Source organism: Aspergillus karnatakaensis (assembly GCF_047715665.1).
Source record: "Aspergillus karnatakaensis strain CBS 102800 unplaced genomic scaffold BJY04scaffold_31, whole genome shotgun sequence".
Classification (NCBI taxonomy): domain Eukaryota; kingdom Fungi; phylum Ascomycota; class Eurotiomycetes; order Eurotiales; family Aspergillaceae; genus Aspergillus; species Aspergillus karnatakaensis.
Genome location: NW_027395743.1, coordinates 224,146 through 240,930, shown reverse-complemented (window position 1 = coordinate 240,930; position 16,785 = coordinate 224,146). Strand labels below are relative to the sequence as shown.

The window sequence follows — 16,785 nt, the reverse complement described above, 5'->3', positions numbered from 1 at the left end:
ATGTCTCGCACGCGAACTTCCTCTCATACCATGTAGCGGTATCCACTGGCCTGCTGGGCCGGAGTCGGTCCATTCCTTCCAGTCGTTTCTCCTTGCTCTAACTTCCGATTTTGTCGCATCAAATACACTCGGGTCACAGTCGCCAGGATCATAGCGGCGACAGCGGCGACTAAATTGACGGTGAAGGCTGCAAGATACCGTGGTGCACCACTGTACAAATACGGCGTCCAGATGTTTGTCGTATTACAAACCGAGATGATAACAGCAATGGCTGCTGCTCGCTTCGGAGCCGGTTGGCTCAGTGTGCCGGATATCCAGGAGTATATGACTGCTGTAGCGGAGTAGAACGATGCAGGCATGAACATCATCGCTGTGTACCTCACCGCTGTATTGAGTGTGGCGACCGCCATGACATTAGCCACGATCGTCAAGCCAAGAGGAAGCACGATATGACAATAGCGCTCTTCCACTCGGTCCGAGTTATACCCATTCAGCATCATGGCGAAGCAGCAAAGGATAAATGGAGGGGCACTCAGGGCGTATGTGATGGTCCGCGAATAACCCAATGTGGCGACGACGGGTGGGAAGAGATTCGTTACTCCTGCGGATATGAAGACTGCATAGAGTGTTGACAGCAGTAGCCACGTCTTCGGGTCTCGGAGCGCAAGGACAAGGCCCTGTGTTGCACTGATCTCGTTTCGGTCGTCTTGTTGTCCTTGATCTTGCTCATAGTTCCAGGTCATCCACTCGCGCTCTAGGTCCGTCATCCTCGGAACTCCCTTCAGAGAGTTAGGAAGTATGAGCGCAAAGACTATTGCAAGACCGATGGTTAAGACCCCTTCAACTAGAAATAACTGCTTTGTGTTAGCAGTTAATCATCACTCAACCTTCAGGTTAGGCTTACCCATCTCCATCCCGCCAGCCCGCGCTGGCCATCAAGCTCAAGGATCCCAATAGCGAATAATCCACCTATTGCATTCCCCAACTGCGAGCCGGAGTAGAACAAAGCTGCGCGAAAAGCATATTGTTTCCGGTTATAGAACATCGACAGGTAGTACAGCGCCCCAGGAAAGAAGACAGCTTCGACAAATCCGACCATGAACCTACACACCATCAAGCCAGCGAAGTTACTGACCAGTGCTTGGACGGCTGAGATAACGCCCCAAACAGCCATTGCCGCGCAGATATACACCCCAGGCCATCTCAGCTTTCCGAGGATCATGTTGGATGGTATCTGCATAATGACTGCGCATGTCAGAACCTCGTCGCTCACGTGGGGGTGGAATGACCATACTGTACCCGGCGTAAAGAATTGATATACAGCTTTGAAACTCCGTCTCGGATAGACTCAAGTCTCGCTCAATATTGGCAAGCTTTGCTGCGGCAATGTTGTTGCGATCGAGATAGTTCAGGATGTACATCAGCATGAGAGGCGGAAACACCACAACGTCCAACTTGAATGTTGCAGAGCGTCCGACTTCCTTGTACTCATCGGCACTTAAAGCTCTCAGCCCGTCCGGCATTGATGAATCGAAGGAGCTATGCTTGACCGACACATCGTCTCTGATGTCTTCCCGGTGAGTGGGTTTTTCCTGTTTTTGGTCCATAATTTTGATCAGTGAGCTCTGCGCGTGCCTGTCTGTGCCTGCAGGGGCTTCTGGTATTTTTAGTGCCCTTATATACTCCAGAACATCTTTCCCGGATCCGCGTCCCCGCATGACTCCAAGCTGATCCCGGTCTATTACTCTCCGGCTCCCCCGAATTTCCTCATTGAGCTCCGAGCTCAGGAGCCAGATCCGGTGAACACGAGAGGACCGACCTGCTCGTTCTTCTTGTCGTTGGTTTCGCCATTGGTGTGCAGTGTGCATTTGGGTGAGCATGGCTACTGCCTTCACTGTACTCCGCTACATTTCGGATCATCTACACATTATTGGGTAATCAATGAATCAAGGGTATTCAGTCTTACTAACTATGCTACCTGGTCACTCGAGCAGTATCTACAGCACACGTCACCTCTTTGTCTTTCTTTCAATCTTGCGAGTCAAATTCGGGTCATCCTCGCTGTATGCTGCGAAAGTCCACCGCTCATCAAATGGCTTCGACTTGTCTACGAATCGCAGATCAGTCGACACCCTAATACGTCCCGCCCTGGACTCGTTCATTGCCCCGGCGTGTACCATATATGGGTTATGCAATACCACATCGCCGGCTTCATACGCTCCCTATCCATATGTGTCAGTAAGCTAGAACACCTTGGCTTCTGGATGAGCCAACATACCACCAACCAATGCCTTCCCCAATTCTTTCCAAACTGCGAGGAATTTCTATCCAACCAACCGCCTGTGTTCATATTGCGATTAACAGCAGAAATCTTTTCCCCGTCACTTAGTGTCTCACTTAACCGCGAGAAATCCTCCTCATATTTGATTCCAATATCTTTTGACCGCTCCAGGTAAATCAAGCCCCCGCCATCAAGCTCAATATCCCCAATCGGCACCCAGGCGGTAATACTAGTCGGCGGTCCAGCCCTCAAGAATATCTGGTCATAATGGACAGGCGTCGACTCCGCCCCGGGGACTGCAAGGCGTAAAAGCGAGCGCGGAAGACACCACGAGTCCTCGAACCCGCAGAGTCTAGCCACGAACGCTTCAATAGTTTTCGCAACTTGATGCTTGAACTCCAGATAGAACGGGGCGACATGGCTCTCAATCGCATTCTCCACGAAGGGCCCTTCATCCTTCAGTCCGAATGCTGCGCGGGTCCCGCCGGGTAGGACGTAATTTCTCCAGTCGTTGCCGGAGAAGATTCCCTCTTCTGGGTCCGTGTCTGGCTTGAGCAGTTCGGTGTCCCGGTTGACGAAAGTGAGGTAGTTTCCGCGGCATTCGTTTACGAGGGCGCGGTTAAGGAGGCCTTTGATCTACAATGCGTTAGAAACAGCGTAGGAGAGAGAAGGACAGGGACGCTTACCCATATCACACCATCTTCCTCGTATCTCTTTTTCAACTCGTCGATCGGAGTATCCGGGCCGAACGAAGGCAACTGCTTTATGTTCTCCAGGGCACCTCCGTAGGCATGAAGGGTAAGACCTGCGATGGTCGTGGATGGGGCAGCTTCGGTGATAGTGGAGGTAGACATCTTGGATACTTTTAGTGAATGGCTTCTCGAATTCAAGGGCAGACCAGCTTCCACTTATTTGGCTTCTACTTTATAGTAACTAATAGCACGCGGAGGTAGGCTATGATTGCCTCGCGGGGAAAGCAGCATTTCCTAAAGAGGACATTTTAGGGCGTTCCCCGGGGCTAGGGAGGAGGGGTATGCAACCCACCGCTGATCGTCACCGATGCCGGTCGCATAATTAGGAAAGGGCTCAGAATATAGTAATGTGTCTGGGTGACTACAACCTGCTAAAGGCGAGTTGATTTAGACAGTGTGTGGATAGCTGTACAGGGCTTCACGGGCGGCGCAGAGCCTACTATGCCCTGTGTTCTCAGCATGGGTCCATTCCGAGTCCCGCGTGACCGGTCCTGCTGTAGCTCCCCAGCTCAACATCATCCTCATCATCATCGACAACCTCGATATGGGTGCGCTGCATTTTCCTGGTACTCAGGAATAGGCGCAAAGCTCAGATAGAATCTGCAGCATTCAGCTCGCCAGTAGATACCAGATACCTGCTTTTCCCTGCTGGTGACGGTCTCTGGCGACGATGATATATTTTCGTCTACCACATGACCATAGATAGAATAGGCGTTACCACCAACATCGGCATTTCAGGAACATCTTGAACACTACGTAAGCAATTGAGCAGTCAGTATACATCAGTAGCGATGAGATTGTACTCAAATCCATGACAATTCGATGGAATGGCCGAAAGCTTCGATGCCAGTGCCGTATATGTACAGGTCTGAAAGAGTTTATCTTGGCGCACTTGCTCGGTCGATTTACCGCGTTGACTGAGAGGCTCAGAGCGAAGCTCAGCTATGTGGCTTGCCCAGTACATGATTTTAGATACTTCCGCTGCACTCACCCGTACCACTCTCCATGGAGTTCGGAATCTCAGAAGGTGTGTTGACCTTGTATACGTAGTTACAGCTAACCTTTTCTCGTCGCAGACACGACAAAGTCCACACCACAGGCGCATGCCAGTCATCGAGAACGAAAGAGCATTTTGTTCAAAAGACCAGTTGGCCTGCTTTCAGAGCTCGATACAGTTGATTCACGAATATAGAGAAGATAGTCATTTGCTGAGGAGGCTAAGCAGCGTTGGACAAACTAAAAGACACTACAGCAGTTCCAGCCTTGCCTGCAAAAGACCCAGAACAAAAGAGCACCATAGCCACTCATCTGAAGCTGAAACATCAAAGAGAGCCAGTGTATGCTTTCGCATTGAAAATCGATCTTTCCTCCTGCCATCATTCCCTCAGTAGCATGTGCAGGGTAGGTTCCACCGCGGCGACCCACTCAATTCGGGTTATTCGGATAGCACTCCTGCTCCTGAACAATAACCGCCCAGAGGTCATCATGCCAGTGGATCCCAGACACCTTGCCGGCCTCCTTACAGTGATCAACGATAGTCTGCGCGCCGTCGGCGACGTTGTTCCACGAAGGAAGCGTCTTGTGCTTTGTGTCCTGTAGCATTCAGATTAGTTTCAGTTCAATACCAATGCCATGCTCCTTTCCTGGAGACAACTCACAAAGTTGCACCAGATAATCGCCGAGTTGCCCAGGCATTCAGCACGCTGACACTTTGCCCCAGGACGCATAGGCTGTGCGCCTCGTCCGGCTGCTCTCTGTCGGAGGGACTCTATATGCTGTTTCGTTTTCTCGAGACTGGCCATGGCTCCCCTTGCCCTGCAAAGGATCTTCTTCTTGAGGAGTTCGTCGACGACTGCGGCGTTGGCGCGGCGGTCGAGGGATGGAGTCGAGTCTGAGCGGTCGAAGGAGGAGGATGCGGGGCGCGAGGAAACTTGATCGTCGAGGCCGTCGAAAGTCTTACTTCCGCGTAGGTGGGAGAGGAGATCGATCATGTCGTGGTCCGGGGTGGGATTGTTGTCAGTAGTCGGGAACTGGAGGTTGTGGTTAGTCTTGGATGTCGGAAGCTTGGTGAGGGTAGACTTACGGATGAGACGAGGAGGGCAAAGAGTGCCAGCACGGTTGCGAGGAGGAGGGAGCGCATCTTGAAGATAGATTTCGGCGTAGTGATGTGCGAGAGAAAAGAAATGGGTTGGGACAGAAGGGATATTTAAGATAGTCTGTCCTTGAAACCAGGCACTCTGCTGTTTAACAGGGCACACTGCTTTTCAAGTCTTGGAAACTGCAGTGTGTCGTTCTTTCGAGGTTGACCATAGTCACCTGCAGGTATCATGACGTTTGCGGAAAGATCTATAAAGAGAGTTCATGTTATGATGTTTCAACTCCAATAAACCTGCAGCTGTATCTTTATTTAGTAGGTGGTGGTGTTACACGGAGGCAGCCCTTTGTTGTATAGACCCTGTCCGCCGTGGGATTGGATGAGAGCGACGCCCATGACTAGGCATCATTCATTGTCACGAACCCCGGTCGAATTGGCGTTTTGATCGGGCTTTATGACTACAGGAATTATGTCTTGTTGTTGGTAGGTGGAGTTGCTGTCAAAGGCCACTGCTCTAACACCCATGCGCCATGATGCTCTCCAACCCTCTCGTTCGAGGTCATTGAATGCAGTCTAGAAAGATATGCATGACTCTAATATTTAGCTCGAACTGGTAGAGATATAGAACGCTAAATGTACCTTGATTGTATGGCATCTCTGCACGGACAGGTGTCGCTCGGTAAATGCACCTGAGCATCTAGACTCGTACGTGAGACCCAAACAGGTTAGTCACCGATGAATACTCCGTTTCAAGCCTATGAGAACCGTCCATTCCTTGATGGGGGCTATTGAAGCCAATAAAATACTGGTTCAAGGTCAAAAGAGTGACTTGACATACGTTAAACTAGACACTGAGAATGGCATAAGGTACGTATAGTGGATGTATCATTCTTATCGTGAAACTGCAATATTGGATTTCGTCACGCGATTGACGCAGCGGCCTTGAGCGCATAGACCTGTTGAATGGATGCTTGAGCTCGGAGTGATTCCGGCGCTCTCGACCCTCTCATATGGCCTCGAAGATCCGAGAGGTATTGGCTGGGATCGAAATATCCTATATCTAGTACCAACGTTATTATTGACTTTACCACCCAGCCCACCACTACCCTCGCTGTCGATCTTGCGCTTACCCTGAGGAGATCATATTCAACGAGACAATTACGATAGAGATACCTATGTAGCCTTAGGTGGAATAAATGGGGAACTACGCTCTAGTAGCTACCTTCAAGATTACCAGTGTGTTGTGTTCACTTTATACTTTGCGGAATCAGGGGGCGGCGGACTTACCAGAAGCCCTGGAGGTGGGATGGAAACAACCAAAGCAATTTAATATTCTGCAGTCCTTGGAAGGTGTCCCGAACTCTGGAATCAATCATCACATTCTCTTCTCAGGAGACCTGATGTCGCAACTCAACTTCTCCTTCTCACACATGCAGTTCTCTTCCCTAGCACACGATGGCCTGCGTACCAGAACTGACGATTGATCCGGCTACTCTTGATCTGATTGCTGAGCTACAGCTCCAAGATGTGAACGATTACTTTTAGACTTTCAAAGGGAAATCGCGCGAGCCGACGGACGGTGATGTGGCTTTTCGTCTACAAAACGAGGAGTGGGAAAGTATGTCTCAACTCCTAGGGGATAGGCGAATGGCAACAAGCCTGGCAGCTGCGGTACAGGCGGATGGGCAGATTTTAGCTGAGACCCAAGCTGAGGAAGAGACAAGCGGGCCTGAGGCGGATTCAGAGGGATTGGATGATGAGACTCTCGCTAAACTTCAGATGCTATACGTCTCCAGTCCGGAGGACCTGGAAGCGGACCAAACAGATGATGAGCGAGCTGAATCATCTGCTCGACCAAGTCAACGAAATAGTCAATCACGACCGCCGCTCTCCCAATGCGTGATTTGCAGGGAGTATGGGGATTTGGTTCAAATAACCATGCAATCGATGCAGAAGGAACAGGCTCTAGGTAATTTGGTTACTACGCCGTTATAGTTCGAGCAAAATGGGAACCGTTGCGACAAATACCCGCGAGCGTTCGTGCTCAACACGAATAATAGGTTGTGGGCGATTAGAGCAGCCCAGCTCGAGGCGATACCCCATCTGAATACACGTTTTATCCAGCCCCAACAGTAGGCGTAGTAAGCATCAAGACTAGCACAGACCATCTCTCTGTCTTCTTGACTAGATTGACGCTCAATATAGGCCAATGGACTTTAATCTAAACTTCTCCCCCGAGTGCGGAGCGCGGCGCATACTCGATTCACAGGGCAAATGCACACGAAACCCGCGCAAGAGTCAGGGCTGTATAGCGCTGATGAGACGGAATGGATCCGCATAAGTATCTAACTGGATCCAGCATAGCCTGGTTTTATTTCAATCAAAGCAATGCCATTGGCGGATGCAGCAGATGATGAAGACTTGACAAATGCATCTCTTAGCTGAGCATTATCAACCACCACCAAGCGTGGAATGATCTCACAGGGGCAGACCGTTGCTTGTCAAATCCTTATCCATTGATTCCAATCAATCACGAACCTTCTTCCCGCACCCAGACCCTACGAGGCGTTCAACCTTTACATTTTTGATGCTTATGCTCTGCTTATAAAGACCCACTTGCGCCCCACCCTCCCGCTGTATATAAAGCACCCCAACCACGGCCTTGGGTCAATTCCATCATCAAAAAAGCATCACCACACAACAACACGAGAAAGACTCAATGCAACGCATCTCCCAACTCTTCAAACACACTCCCAGAAACACTGCAACAATAACAACAACGACCACCTCAAAAATGCCCTCCACCCTCCCCAACGCGAATATCACCCCGCGCCGCTCCTCCGAGCGCGGCTACGCCGAACACGGCGGCTGGCTGAAAACCTTCCACACATTCTCCTTCGCCAGCTACTACGACCACAAATTCAGCCATTTCGGCTCTCTCCGCGTCTTGAATGAAGATCGCGTTTCCGCGAAAAACGGCTTCGGCACCCACCCGCATCGCGACGCGGAGATCTTCTCTTACATCCTCTCTGGCGAATTGACACACCGCGATAGCATGCTCCGGAAGGGCGCAGAGGGCGAGCAAGGGAAGAGCTTCTACCGGATGAAGCGCGGCGATGTGCAGTTCACGACTGGCGGGACGGGGATCGCGCATTCAGAGCAGAATGAGAGTTTCAAGCCGGTACATTTCTTGCAAATCTGGGCGTTGCCGTGGAGGCAAGGTCTAAAACCGAATTACCACACAAAGACCTTCGACGAGGCGAAGAAGAGAGAGGGGTTCGTGACGATTTTGTCGCCGCTCAAGGCGGGTATTGCGGCGACGCCGAAGGAGGAGGAGGAGGCTGTTCCGGCGATCCCGGATACGATTCCGATCCATGCGGACTTTGTGATGGGTGCGGGGATTATTGAGCCTAGTGGGCGATTTGAGTGGACGGTTGGTGCGGGGGATGTGGTGGAGAAGAAGAAGAAGAGGAATGTTTATGTGCATTTGCCGATGACGAAGGGGGGGAAGGCGAAGATTCGGTTGGATGGCAGGGATGGAGCCGTACTGGAGGAGGGTGATGGGGCGTTTATTACGGGGGTTAATGCGGGCGATGTGCTTGGTGTTGAGAGTGTCGGCGAGGCTGAGGCGGAGGTTATTGTGCTGGATAGTGACTAGACTCGTCGATTTGTCTGTTTCTGATTACTCTAGTTTGGAGTTTGGTGGTTCAGGATACTTGATAGCGACATAGAAAGATCTCATTATAATAGATAGTATGAGTTTGGAAGAAAACTTACTCTCATATGTATAATCGAAAATAGTATCTCGCTACCATCCTTCGATATTATTTCGATCCTGGATACTTCAACGTTCCAAGGAACACCGTCCAAAACAGCGTGAGCATACCAACCATGACAGTCGCAGGCACTGACGCATTTTGGAGATCCCCTTTGTATCCCAAGGGAAGCATCCAGAGGATAAGGAAGATCACCATTGGGAGCATACAGACAATGTTGTAACCCACGATCCACCGGAAGCACACTACCTCCTGCGCAAAAATCCCCCAGAATCGCTCCCTCTGGGCTCCGTGTTCTTCTAATTTGGTCTTCTTCTTTGGGAGAAGGTTCAAGGCATCGCTGCAGTGCCCTCTGTGCCGCCTGCAGGTATGTAGTAAGTGCATCGGTGAGCTGCTGGGGGCATAACAGGCATAAAAGCGAGAGTAAAACTCATGCTCGGTGATGGGGGGTATGATGTCCATCGGATCAGGGCTGTACTCGTAGTTGTCTTTTGTTGGTGGGTAGTTGTCCTTTAGCTTGGGGGCGTACGCGGCATCGTCGAATTTCTCAAACTACACGAATGTTAGTTGGATATAATTGACAACACAGGGCATACATACCTGATAGAAATCACAGTGTGAGTATCTCCACGCACTAAGTAAGTTCCTCATCCAACCACGCAGCCGGTAATATTCTGTGCGAAGTGACTGGAAGAATGTATCATCGCAGAGTGTGTAGACATCAACTTGGGACATAAGGTAACCATCGGCTCGTCGTACTAGCAGAATTACATATCGTTGAGACTGCACCGATGCCTGGGATGCGCAAACAACGGCTGCCGAGGTTTGATTATTTGAGCGGTCTGGTTGCGTTGCGGATGGACCGGCAGGCGATCCGGTGGAATTCACCTGGGGCGTGTTTGATGTTGAACCTGTCTTCATCGAAAGAGGTGGAGTATTGCCACAACTGCCATGTTGCCCATGGTGTCCTGAGATTGCATGTCTGCCTTGTTCCAGCTGCTGCCTGAGGGCCTGCGTGCCTTTTTCGACCACCAGATATCTATGAGCGCACTGCTGAATCTCATCGGCAAGTTTAGCAGGCAACTCGGCCCATCGTTCCTGCCCACAATCCTGTCCTCAGGTTAACTATGTCTTGCCACGAGCGGGGAACATCTATCCAACTTACACATTTCCAAAATACCCTTCGTTGACCTGCTGCAAGAGAGCGCATAAACGGTTTTAGCGGCCACCAATCCCACTTTATCCTAGTTACTCTCTCAACAGTTCCTTACCATTGATTCACCCAGCCTCCGCTCTCCTGGTCCTCAGAACGAAAAGAACCTGGAAGCGTGTAGCGCATCTCGCTCATGATGGTTTGGCGTTGACGAGGGTTTGCGAATTCTAAGTCGGGATACTTCCTCATGATTTTCTTGATTCGCTGGTGGAAAGTCGGATACATGAAATGGAAGAGGTTGTATTTGAGGGTGTCATATGCCTTACCCTCGACAAGAAGAGATCGAAGTCGTTCGAGATTCGGAAAGGCAAACTCCGGCTCCAAGTCATTATCATCCCCATCACTATCGAATTGAGAGTCATCCGAGTCCCGATGAGCGGCTTTTGATGGACGTTTGCTTTTCTGATATCGGTCCCGTCCTTGCTGTATATAGCTTTCCACCTTGACCCGATAGTCCCTTTCGTCCGGTAGCGTACTCAGCTGTGAGAATTTGCCATCATCACCGGATATGAAAGCGCACAATTGGTGCGATGCATTTCTGGCGAAACGTCTGATAAACTGTGGTGCAACGTGCTCCTCGTATGTTTCCGCCCCAGAGCCCCCTTTCAAGTCTTGAGACCACTGGTTGAGAAGTCGACGAAGCTTGTTCTGAAACCTTGGCCGTGGTATCCTTCCTCCATGCAAAGCTTCATGTGCACAGGAAACGATCAGGTCGTCATCGAGAAGTACCTGTAGCAGCGCTGTCGTTCCTGCCTCAGTCATATCCGTCGATATGGCGGATGTTCGACTGAACCCTGGTTGATCGGAGAAGAGGCTTTCAGCAAAGCTAGATTCGGAATAGGCATCGCTCAGTTGTTCGCGCTCTGCCACTATTTGCGCCATCCCAATATCAACCACGGTCACTTGATGATTGCAAACTGTACATATACCGTCAGGCACAACGGGATCATACTCATTCCCGCAATTAGAGCAAACCCACCACCCCTTCATCGCCGGCCCTGTAACTCCCATGTTCGTATCTTCATCTTTCCCAGCCGGTGGCGAAGCAGTATGGCTGTCGCACTCAACGGAGCTAATTGTATCGTCATCCTCGTATGTCTGGCAAGACCGGCATCTGGAATGGTTGCAACTCGTACAAGTGTTGTTCGAGAGGCCGGGATTATTGTCATTCTTGCACTCAGAGCACGTCCACCACCCAGTCATGGACACCCGAGCAACTGAGATATTCTCTTCCCCGGTGCTCCCCCGCAAGAACCTGCTATCGAAGTCAAAAGTCGGATAATCATTGCCAACTCAGTGCAACTTCCACAAACATCATGGCAGCATGCAATACATGTCGGATGCGCGGCATGTAACTTAGGGCCATCACCGCAGCGGCAACAAATCCACATTCCCAACGTCATGATCTTGGAGCTACATCAACGTGCAGTGATGTGGGTCGGATGGTGCCCCGACGGGTTGCAGCAGGATTATGTAGCAGGCTGAGATGAAGGCTGCGGCACAGCATGCCCCGCGCCAGACAAGGCTGTGTGAAAGCTCGATGCTGCACCTAAGCAAACCTCACTTGCTCATTGGTCCACGAATTGCTACATCTTGTCTGGATAGTTGCGACAGCCTTGGCAGCCTTGCCGATTCTTGCAAGGCTGAATTCAAGACAGCACTCATGCCTCGCATTTGATGTGGCCAAGTGAACCACTGTTGGGCTCAGGTCTCTGAAAGCTTCGGCTCAAATGAAGGCAGCCGCGCTAAAAATGTCAGACTAGATAGCAGTTTGCATAGAAGGAGGATCGGCGCACTGGACTAATTGCACGTTCATATTTAGCCCAAGATATAGGAAACTGGTCTAAGAAACGGTTAAACAACACAGTTCCCCACCCCGATAACTTGCTATATCACTCTTAAACCCTCGAAGGGGACTGAAGTAAATTGAACCGGTCTGTTTCTAGTACAATAGGAAGGACTTAGCTAGCTCAGGTCCAACAAGTACACCTGCACGTTCAATGCTAAATGCTCATCAAAGAGCTAAACTCTGAAGATATGCATCAGAAGCCTTAGAATCATCGTCCATCGGTATTCCCACTTACTGTTGATGATGACCTCGGACGATTCCCCCCGCGCCAAGCGATCCGCACCCTAACAGCACATACAGAAAGAATACACAGATCAGCGTCTGATAGAGGCGTAGGCTGCGAATATTTCGTGTCCCACAAAAGGTGGCAGCCTGGCATTGCACGCTGGTTCAAACGGACACACTGCAGTCACGTGGTGTTACCTATATACCAGTCCACCTTTCTCCCTTGTCTCTCTTTCCTACAACACTCAACATCAACACGTCGCAGATATGTCCAAAATCTCTTGGTTCCTCTATATCGTCTTGATTATCCTGCTCCTGGTAGTTCACTGGTACATACCAACCCGCCCCATCCAACCACAGCACCCTGCTACGGGGATGCCCAACACAAAGAACACGCCAGCTCAGCCACCGGCACCACGAACCCCCTACAACGAAGATGAAATCGTCGCCCCCATCAAAGAAATCTACCGCACCTACATTCGCCTCAACTACATCAAGCGCTGGGAGATCGTCTGGCCACCCAAGACCGGGCATGTCATCAACGAGACACTCTGCGCGGAGCTCAACCTCGACCCCGCCGTCATCTCACTCATGAAACGAATCCCGTATTTTGACGACTGGTACTCTGCCGCAAACGTCGAGTTCTACACCCACTCCCGCGCAATGGTTTACCTGGAGGACAAAGAGATCCGTGGCGGGCGAGACCCTGACCGGTTTGGCGGGTTCGACGAGCTCCGCCTGGACTATCTTCTGCCGCATGAGATCACGTTGATTTGTTCAGATGATGAGGGGAGCAATATAATACTACATATCAAAGAGAGTAAGTGACAGCTCTAATTGTATCGGCGTGGGTGAGTACTAACACAGCATAGCTGCGATCCGCGTACAGGATTTCTACCAATGGCCCCCCGGAAAAGCTTTGCCAGAGGACTACGACTACAAGCCCGAGCGACCGGATGAGGAGGACCACTACAGAAACTTCCATGCGCACCATGCGCCGACCTGGTTGTCCGATTTCCTGAAGCAGATTCAGGCACTTGAGATTCTTCCCATCAACGCTGGCCATCGTTCGCTAGTCGCGAAAGATGACAAACAGGTTCGTACAGATCAGGTTACAGTTTACTCCCCTGCTAATACTACCGAGCTAGGCTATTCTGGTCGAGAAAATTCTGAGAGAAGAATTTGGCTGGCCCGACAACTTCCGCGAGGCTGAATGGAGAGCCGTTGGGGAAAGTGTATGCAGGCAACTCGGAGAAGAGGATGTTGATTACGACGAGATTGCACGGACCGTTCAGACAATCGAGGAACAGGAAGTGCAGGGTGAAGATGCCATCGTTGCCTATGGGAAGCCTGTGTATGAGGAGGAGATCGACGGCCCGCGCGAGTGATTCCAACAGTGTTTACAAGGAGCAATGCAATAGCAATATTCAGACGACTGGCTAAAATGGTTATAACCTATCTGTCTGGCATCGTAGAGTTTGGGGTTGGGGTTGACGGTGTTCATGTAGACGTTGAGGTTGGATTGGTAGAAACAGACACTCTCACTAACGGAGGTACGTAGGCGCCGCCAGGGGGGCTAAGCTGTCAGCTAAGGTCATTCCGTCTGTATAAACAATCGCTCACCCTGAACAGATTGAGTCACCATTGGCCAGCAAAGGACCATCCATGTACGGGTTCCAAGTGAAGAATTGAGTGAGGCTAAAGTTAGTATAACCAGCGACCCACTGAACAACGTGAATGTTGTTACTTTCGATCTCAACCTTGGTAATTGGGCATGACGGTGGTGCACAGAGTGTTGTGTCGACTAGCCTACGGCAATTGATTCCCTCATTCAAGTGCATAATGCCTGCTGTGGAGACGTTAAAGTATACAGACGCTGCCTGACAGCTCAATTCCAAATGCCCCGTAATGTCAAGGGTCTGAGGACAGTTAGTGGTTATTGGAATGAAGTCAGGTTGGATGTAGAGGTCGCTGGCCGATAAATCAGTATGTATGTTATCATTGAAGCTGGTGAGCTTGACTGACTCTTGCTCATCGACCGTATAGTCGTTCACAGGACTTATTGTTGCATTCTCCCATCCGCAGTTCAACTGCATGTTAGCCCACACCTGGGCAGTGATATTACTGTTCAACCTATTAGCCTGCACTGGATCGTTGACGCTGCCAACCTACTCCCAAACATCACCCCAGGTATTCTCCAGGCCGTGATTAAACTTCTTGCTAAAGAGATTAGTAAAAAGGGATGACGAACAGGAAAGCACTTACAGGAAGCACGAAGAGCACTGAATCTCGACAGGGTATTCGTCAAACTCCAGCGGTTCATACCAACCGTAATTGTCATCATCGATGGGATCGGACTTTGTGATAAAATAGTCCGCCGCCGCCATGTTGGTTGCTCCAGCCTCATCGCTCGCGTTACCGAAAGAGAAGTCAAATAGATCAAGACATGTTCCGTCAACATCAGTCTGGTACCCCCAATGACCGTTCGAAATATCATAGTAGCACTTGTTGGTATAGGTTGGCCACGTAGCCTGGTTCGCTAACACCATCGCCGTGATATTCCACCTTGAGTATCTTAGGATTCGAACATCAAATATGTTTTATGGATACACCCACCTCGACTCCACGTCAAGACAGAAATCCCCCGTGCCGTCGTCTGCAAGACAGATCAAGTCATGCTTGTATCGGAAATGACTCATGAAATCCGTAAACGTCCAATTATGGTTATCGACGACGAGGATCCCCTCGCAGCTCGTGGAGATTGCAGTAGAAAGATCAGCTAGAGAGCTAGTGCAGCCAGGCGTACACAGCTGCTCCAGCCACGACGTGTTCCAATCTGAAAGAGAATGAGTCAGGACGTGACGCAGATGGATCTCATGATCAGGCGGGTAAGATCCATTTCAACTTACTAACAGCCTGAATTGGGTATGTCACGTATTGAATAACATTCCGAGGGCAAGCGATGGTGGTGTTAAACGCTGCATCGCACGCCACAGTCAGGTCCGAGGATAAAACAGACTTCTGAGCACCATTGTAAAGCATTGTGGCGAGAGCAACTCGCCCCAAGGCTAAGACGAGCGTGCGGGGGACTCGGATGCTGGTTGAAGCAAAAGAGAGTACTGTTGAGGGTCAGCGAGAGGTGCAACGGTGTTCGCAGCGACAACCTGCAATCTAGCCAAGGGGAGAAAATGCCACGTGCAAGTCAAAAGTTCAGCAAGCCTTCAATCGCTCCAGCTCATGAGATCTGATGAGGGTTGTCTCTTCAGTCCCCAATAGAGGTAGGCCGCGCTGTAAAGGGGAATAGGGGGGCGCCCGACGGCACCAGCCAAATGCTACATCCGTGTTTTGCGCCATGATTGCGCGTCAGATCCTCCCAGCAAGTTAATGGCTTATCTCTGACAGGTAGACCAAGGCAGTTCCAGCGTTCACGCCATGCCGGACAGTCCCTACCTTGTCCACCAATAGGGGACGCAAGGGGAGTAATCCCAAACCCCTAGAGGTAGTACTAAGGTAAGATAGCAACTGTCGGCAACTCATGTAACATACCAATTCGGATATGCCGGAGTCGGTCGGTCGATGGTACGATTCCGACCGTTTGATATGTTCCACAGCAACGTGTCGTGGTAACCGTTGAGTTGGTTCCGGGGTAGCCTAACTTCTCCTAGCGGTTAACAAAGTAATAACCTTCTTGCGCACTCGGAGCCGATGTGTGAGTTTGGTTCAGGTATACGGTCTTGCTGAACTTGCTTTAGGTCGACGAAAGGTGGAGTGACTAACGATCAAAGACTGCCAGCGGAAAGTTAACATGTTGTAGGCCTTGGGCATGCTCGGCGATACCTTGCGCAGGCTTTGTTGAGAGTTGTCATGAGAATGCCAGATAAGACAGGAGTCTGCACCTTGCGACGGTAGGATAACCGCTGAAAGTACGCTCCCGATCCACCCGACGGCTATCAAAATCGAAGATCTTAAGGTGTTTGGGGCACTATTAGGAACAGACAATTGCCTTATCCCCCTATTGTCACTGCCCTTTCCTTATGTGCTGGATTAAACACCCTAGCCCAGGGTTGAGCTCTTGTGTATCTCCAATCAGAAGGGTGAACAAACTGACCATCCAGCAATATGCGAAAATCTTCCTTGCTCCCTACTCTTGTTATCGTGCTAATTCTGTCGTCTTTGCAGCAATGGCATGTCGTTAATGCAGACTCGTCTGCAGGATGTTCTTCGACCAAGGCCTGCAAGGTTGGTTGCTGTAGCACGAGCGGCTTCTGTGGACCTGGACCAGACTTCTGCGGAAAGGGCAACTGCACTCGCAACTGCGACGCAAAGGCCGAGTGCGGCCGTGAGCAACTCACTCCTTCCCCTGGCCGTTGATCTTTACTGACCCCATCACCAGCATATGCCGAGGCTGACAGCTATCACTGCCCTCTGAACGTGTGCTGTTCGAAGTATGGCTTCTGCGGTGACGGATGCATTGCAGGCTGTGCGAAGGTGACCCATAAGTACGCCTGATCCAAACTACTGTAGTAGATATAACTGACCTTGTCAATTCCACGGTAGGTCTTGCGGGGGATCGAGCAGCGACAGTCGAAACATC

General features: G+C 50.6%; 8 protein-coding genes across 8 annotated transcripts; 2 read left to right on the top strand and 6 right to left on the bottom strand.

The window, feature by feature from the left end:
• Positions 1 to 23: 23 nt before the first annotated feature.
• BJY04DRAFT_208167 (major facilitator superfamily domain-containing protein) lies at positions 24 to 1,523 on the bottom strand (the record flags this gene model as incomplete). Its single annotated transcript, XM_073713953.1, has 3 exons — positions 24 to 854; positions 905 to 1,245; positions 1,295 to 1,523. The coding sequence occupies 3 exons, from the start codon at positions 1,521 to 1,523 to the stop codon at positions 24 to 26; spliced, it is 1,401 nt and encodes a 466-aa protein (XP_073570168.1).
• A 486-nt stretch (positions 1,524 to 2,009) lies between these two features.
• On the bottom strand, positions 2,010 to 3,135 carry BJY04DRAFT_208166 (phytanoyl-CoA dioxygenase family protein; the record flags this gene model as incomplete). The annotated part of the gene is made up of 3 exons (XM_073713952.1): positions 2,010 to 2,222; positions 2,279 to 2,917; positions 2,968 to 3,135. The coding sequence occupies 3 exons, from the start codon at positions 3,133 to 3,135 to the stop codon at positions 2,010 to 2,012; spliced, it is 1,020 nt and encodes a 339-aa protein (XP_073570167.1).
• Positions 3,136 to 4,379: 1,244 nt separating this feature from the next.
• On the bottom strand, positions 4,380 to 4,774 carry BJY04DRAFT_191654 (uncharacterized protein). Its single transcript, XM_073711669.1, has 2 exons — positions 4,692 to 4,774; positions 4,380 to 4,626 (listed from the first exon to the last, which is right to left on the bottom strand). Exons 1-2 carry the CDS (start codon positions 4,758 to 4,760, stop codon positions 4,459 to 4,461), a joined length of 237 nt encoding a protein of 78 aa, XP_073570166.1. The 5' UTR covers positions 4,761 to 4,774; the 3' UTR covers positions 4,380 to 4,458.
• A 3,148-nt stretch (positions 4,775 to 7,922) lies between these two features.
• On the top strand, positions 7,923 to 8,786 carry BJY04DRAFT_208165 (pirin family protein; the record flags this gene model as incomplete). Its single annotated transcript, XM_073713951.1, has 1 exon — positions 7,923 to 8,786. The coding sequence occupies one exon, from the start codon at positions 7,923 to 7,925 to the stop codon at positions 8,784 to 8,786; it is 864 nt and encodes a 287-aa protein (XP_073570165.1).
• A 166-nt stretch (positions 8,787 to 8,952) lies between these two features.
• On the bottom strand, positions 8,953 to 9,639 carry BJY04DRAFT_219346 (uncharacterized protein; the record flags this gene model as incomplete). The annotated part of the gene is made up of 2 exons (XM_073716570.1): positions 8,953 to 9,456; positions 9,505 to 9,639. The coding sequence occupies 2 exons, from the start codon at positions 9,637 to 9,639 to the stop codon at positions 8,953 to 8,955; spliced, it is 639 nt and encodes a 212-aa protein (XP_073570164.1).
• Positions 9,640 to 10,171: 532 nt separating this feature from the next.
• Positions 10,172 to 11,128, bottom strand: BJY04DRAFT_219345 (uncharacterized protein; the record flags this gene model as incomplete). Its single annotated transcript, XM_073716569.1, has 1 exon — positions 10,172 to 11,128. The coding sequence occupies one exon, from the start codon at positions 11,126 to 11,128 to the stop codon at positions 10,172 to 10,174; it is 957 nt and encodes a 318-aa protein (XP_073570163.1).
• A 1,330-nt stretch (positions 11,129 to 12,458) lies between these two features.
• Positions 12,459 to 13,579, top strand: BJY04DRAFT_219344 (uncharacterized protein; the record flags this gene model as incomplete). The annotated part of the gene is made up of 3 exons (XM_073716568.1): positions 12,459 to 13,011; positions 13,064 to 13,287; positions 13,340 to 13,579. 3 exons carry the CDS (start codon positions 12,459 to 12,461, stop codon positions 13,577 to 13,579), a joined length of 1,017 nt encoding a protein of 338 aa, XP_073570162.1.
• A 112-nt stretch (positions 13,580 to 13,691) lies between these two features.
• On the bottom strand, positions 13,692 to 15,233 carry BJY04DRAFT_219343 (uncharacterized protein; the record flags this gene model as incomplete). The annotated part of the gene is made up of 7 exons (XM_073716567.1): positions 13,692 to 13,767; positions 13,815 to 14,162; positions 14,217 to 14,315; positions 14,364 to 14,411; positions 14,457 to 14,756; positions 14,808 to 15,027; positions 15,101 to 15,233. 7 exons carry the CDS (start codon positions 15,231 to 15,233, stop codon positions 13,692 to 13,694), a joined length of 1,224 nt encoding a protein of 407 aa, XP_073570161.1.
• Between the last annotated feature and the right edge of the window lie 1,552 nt (positions 15,234 to 16,785).

What these genes read in the sequence shown, in the direction of transcription:
- BJY04DRAFT_191654 (XM_073711669.1), bottom strand. Translation starts at nt 4,760, where the DNA reads ATGCGTCCTGGGGCAAAGTGTCAGCGTGCTGAATGCCTGGGCAACTCG. An exon ending in CGATTATCTGGTGCAACTTT is followed by an intron (nt 4,627 to 4,691) that starts GTGAGTTGTCTC and finishes TGAATGCTACAG; the next exon opens with GACACAAAGCACAAGACGCT.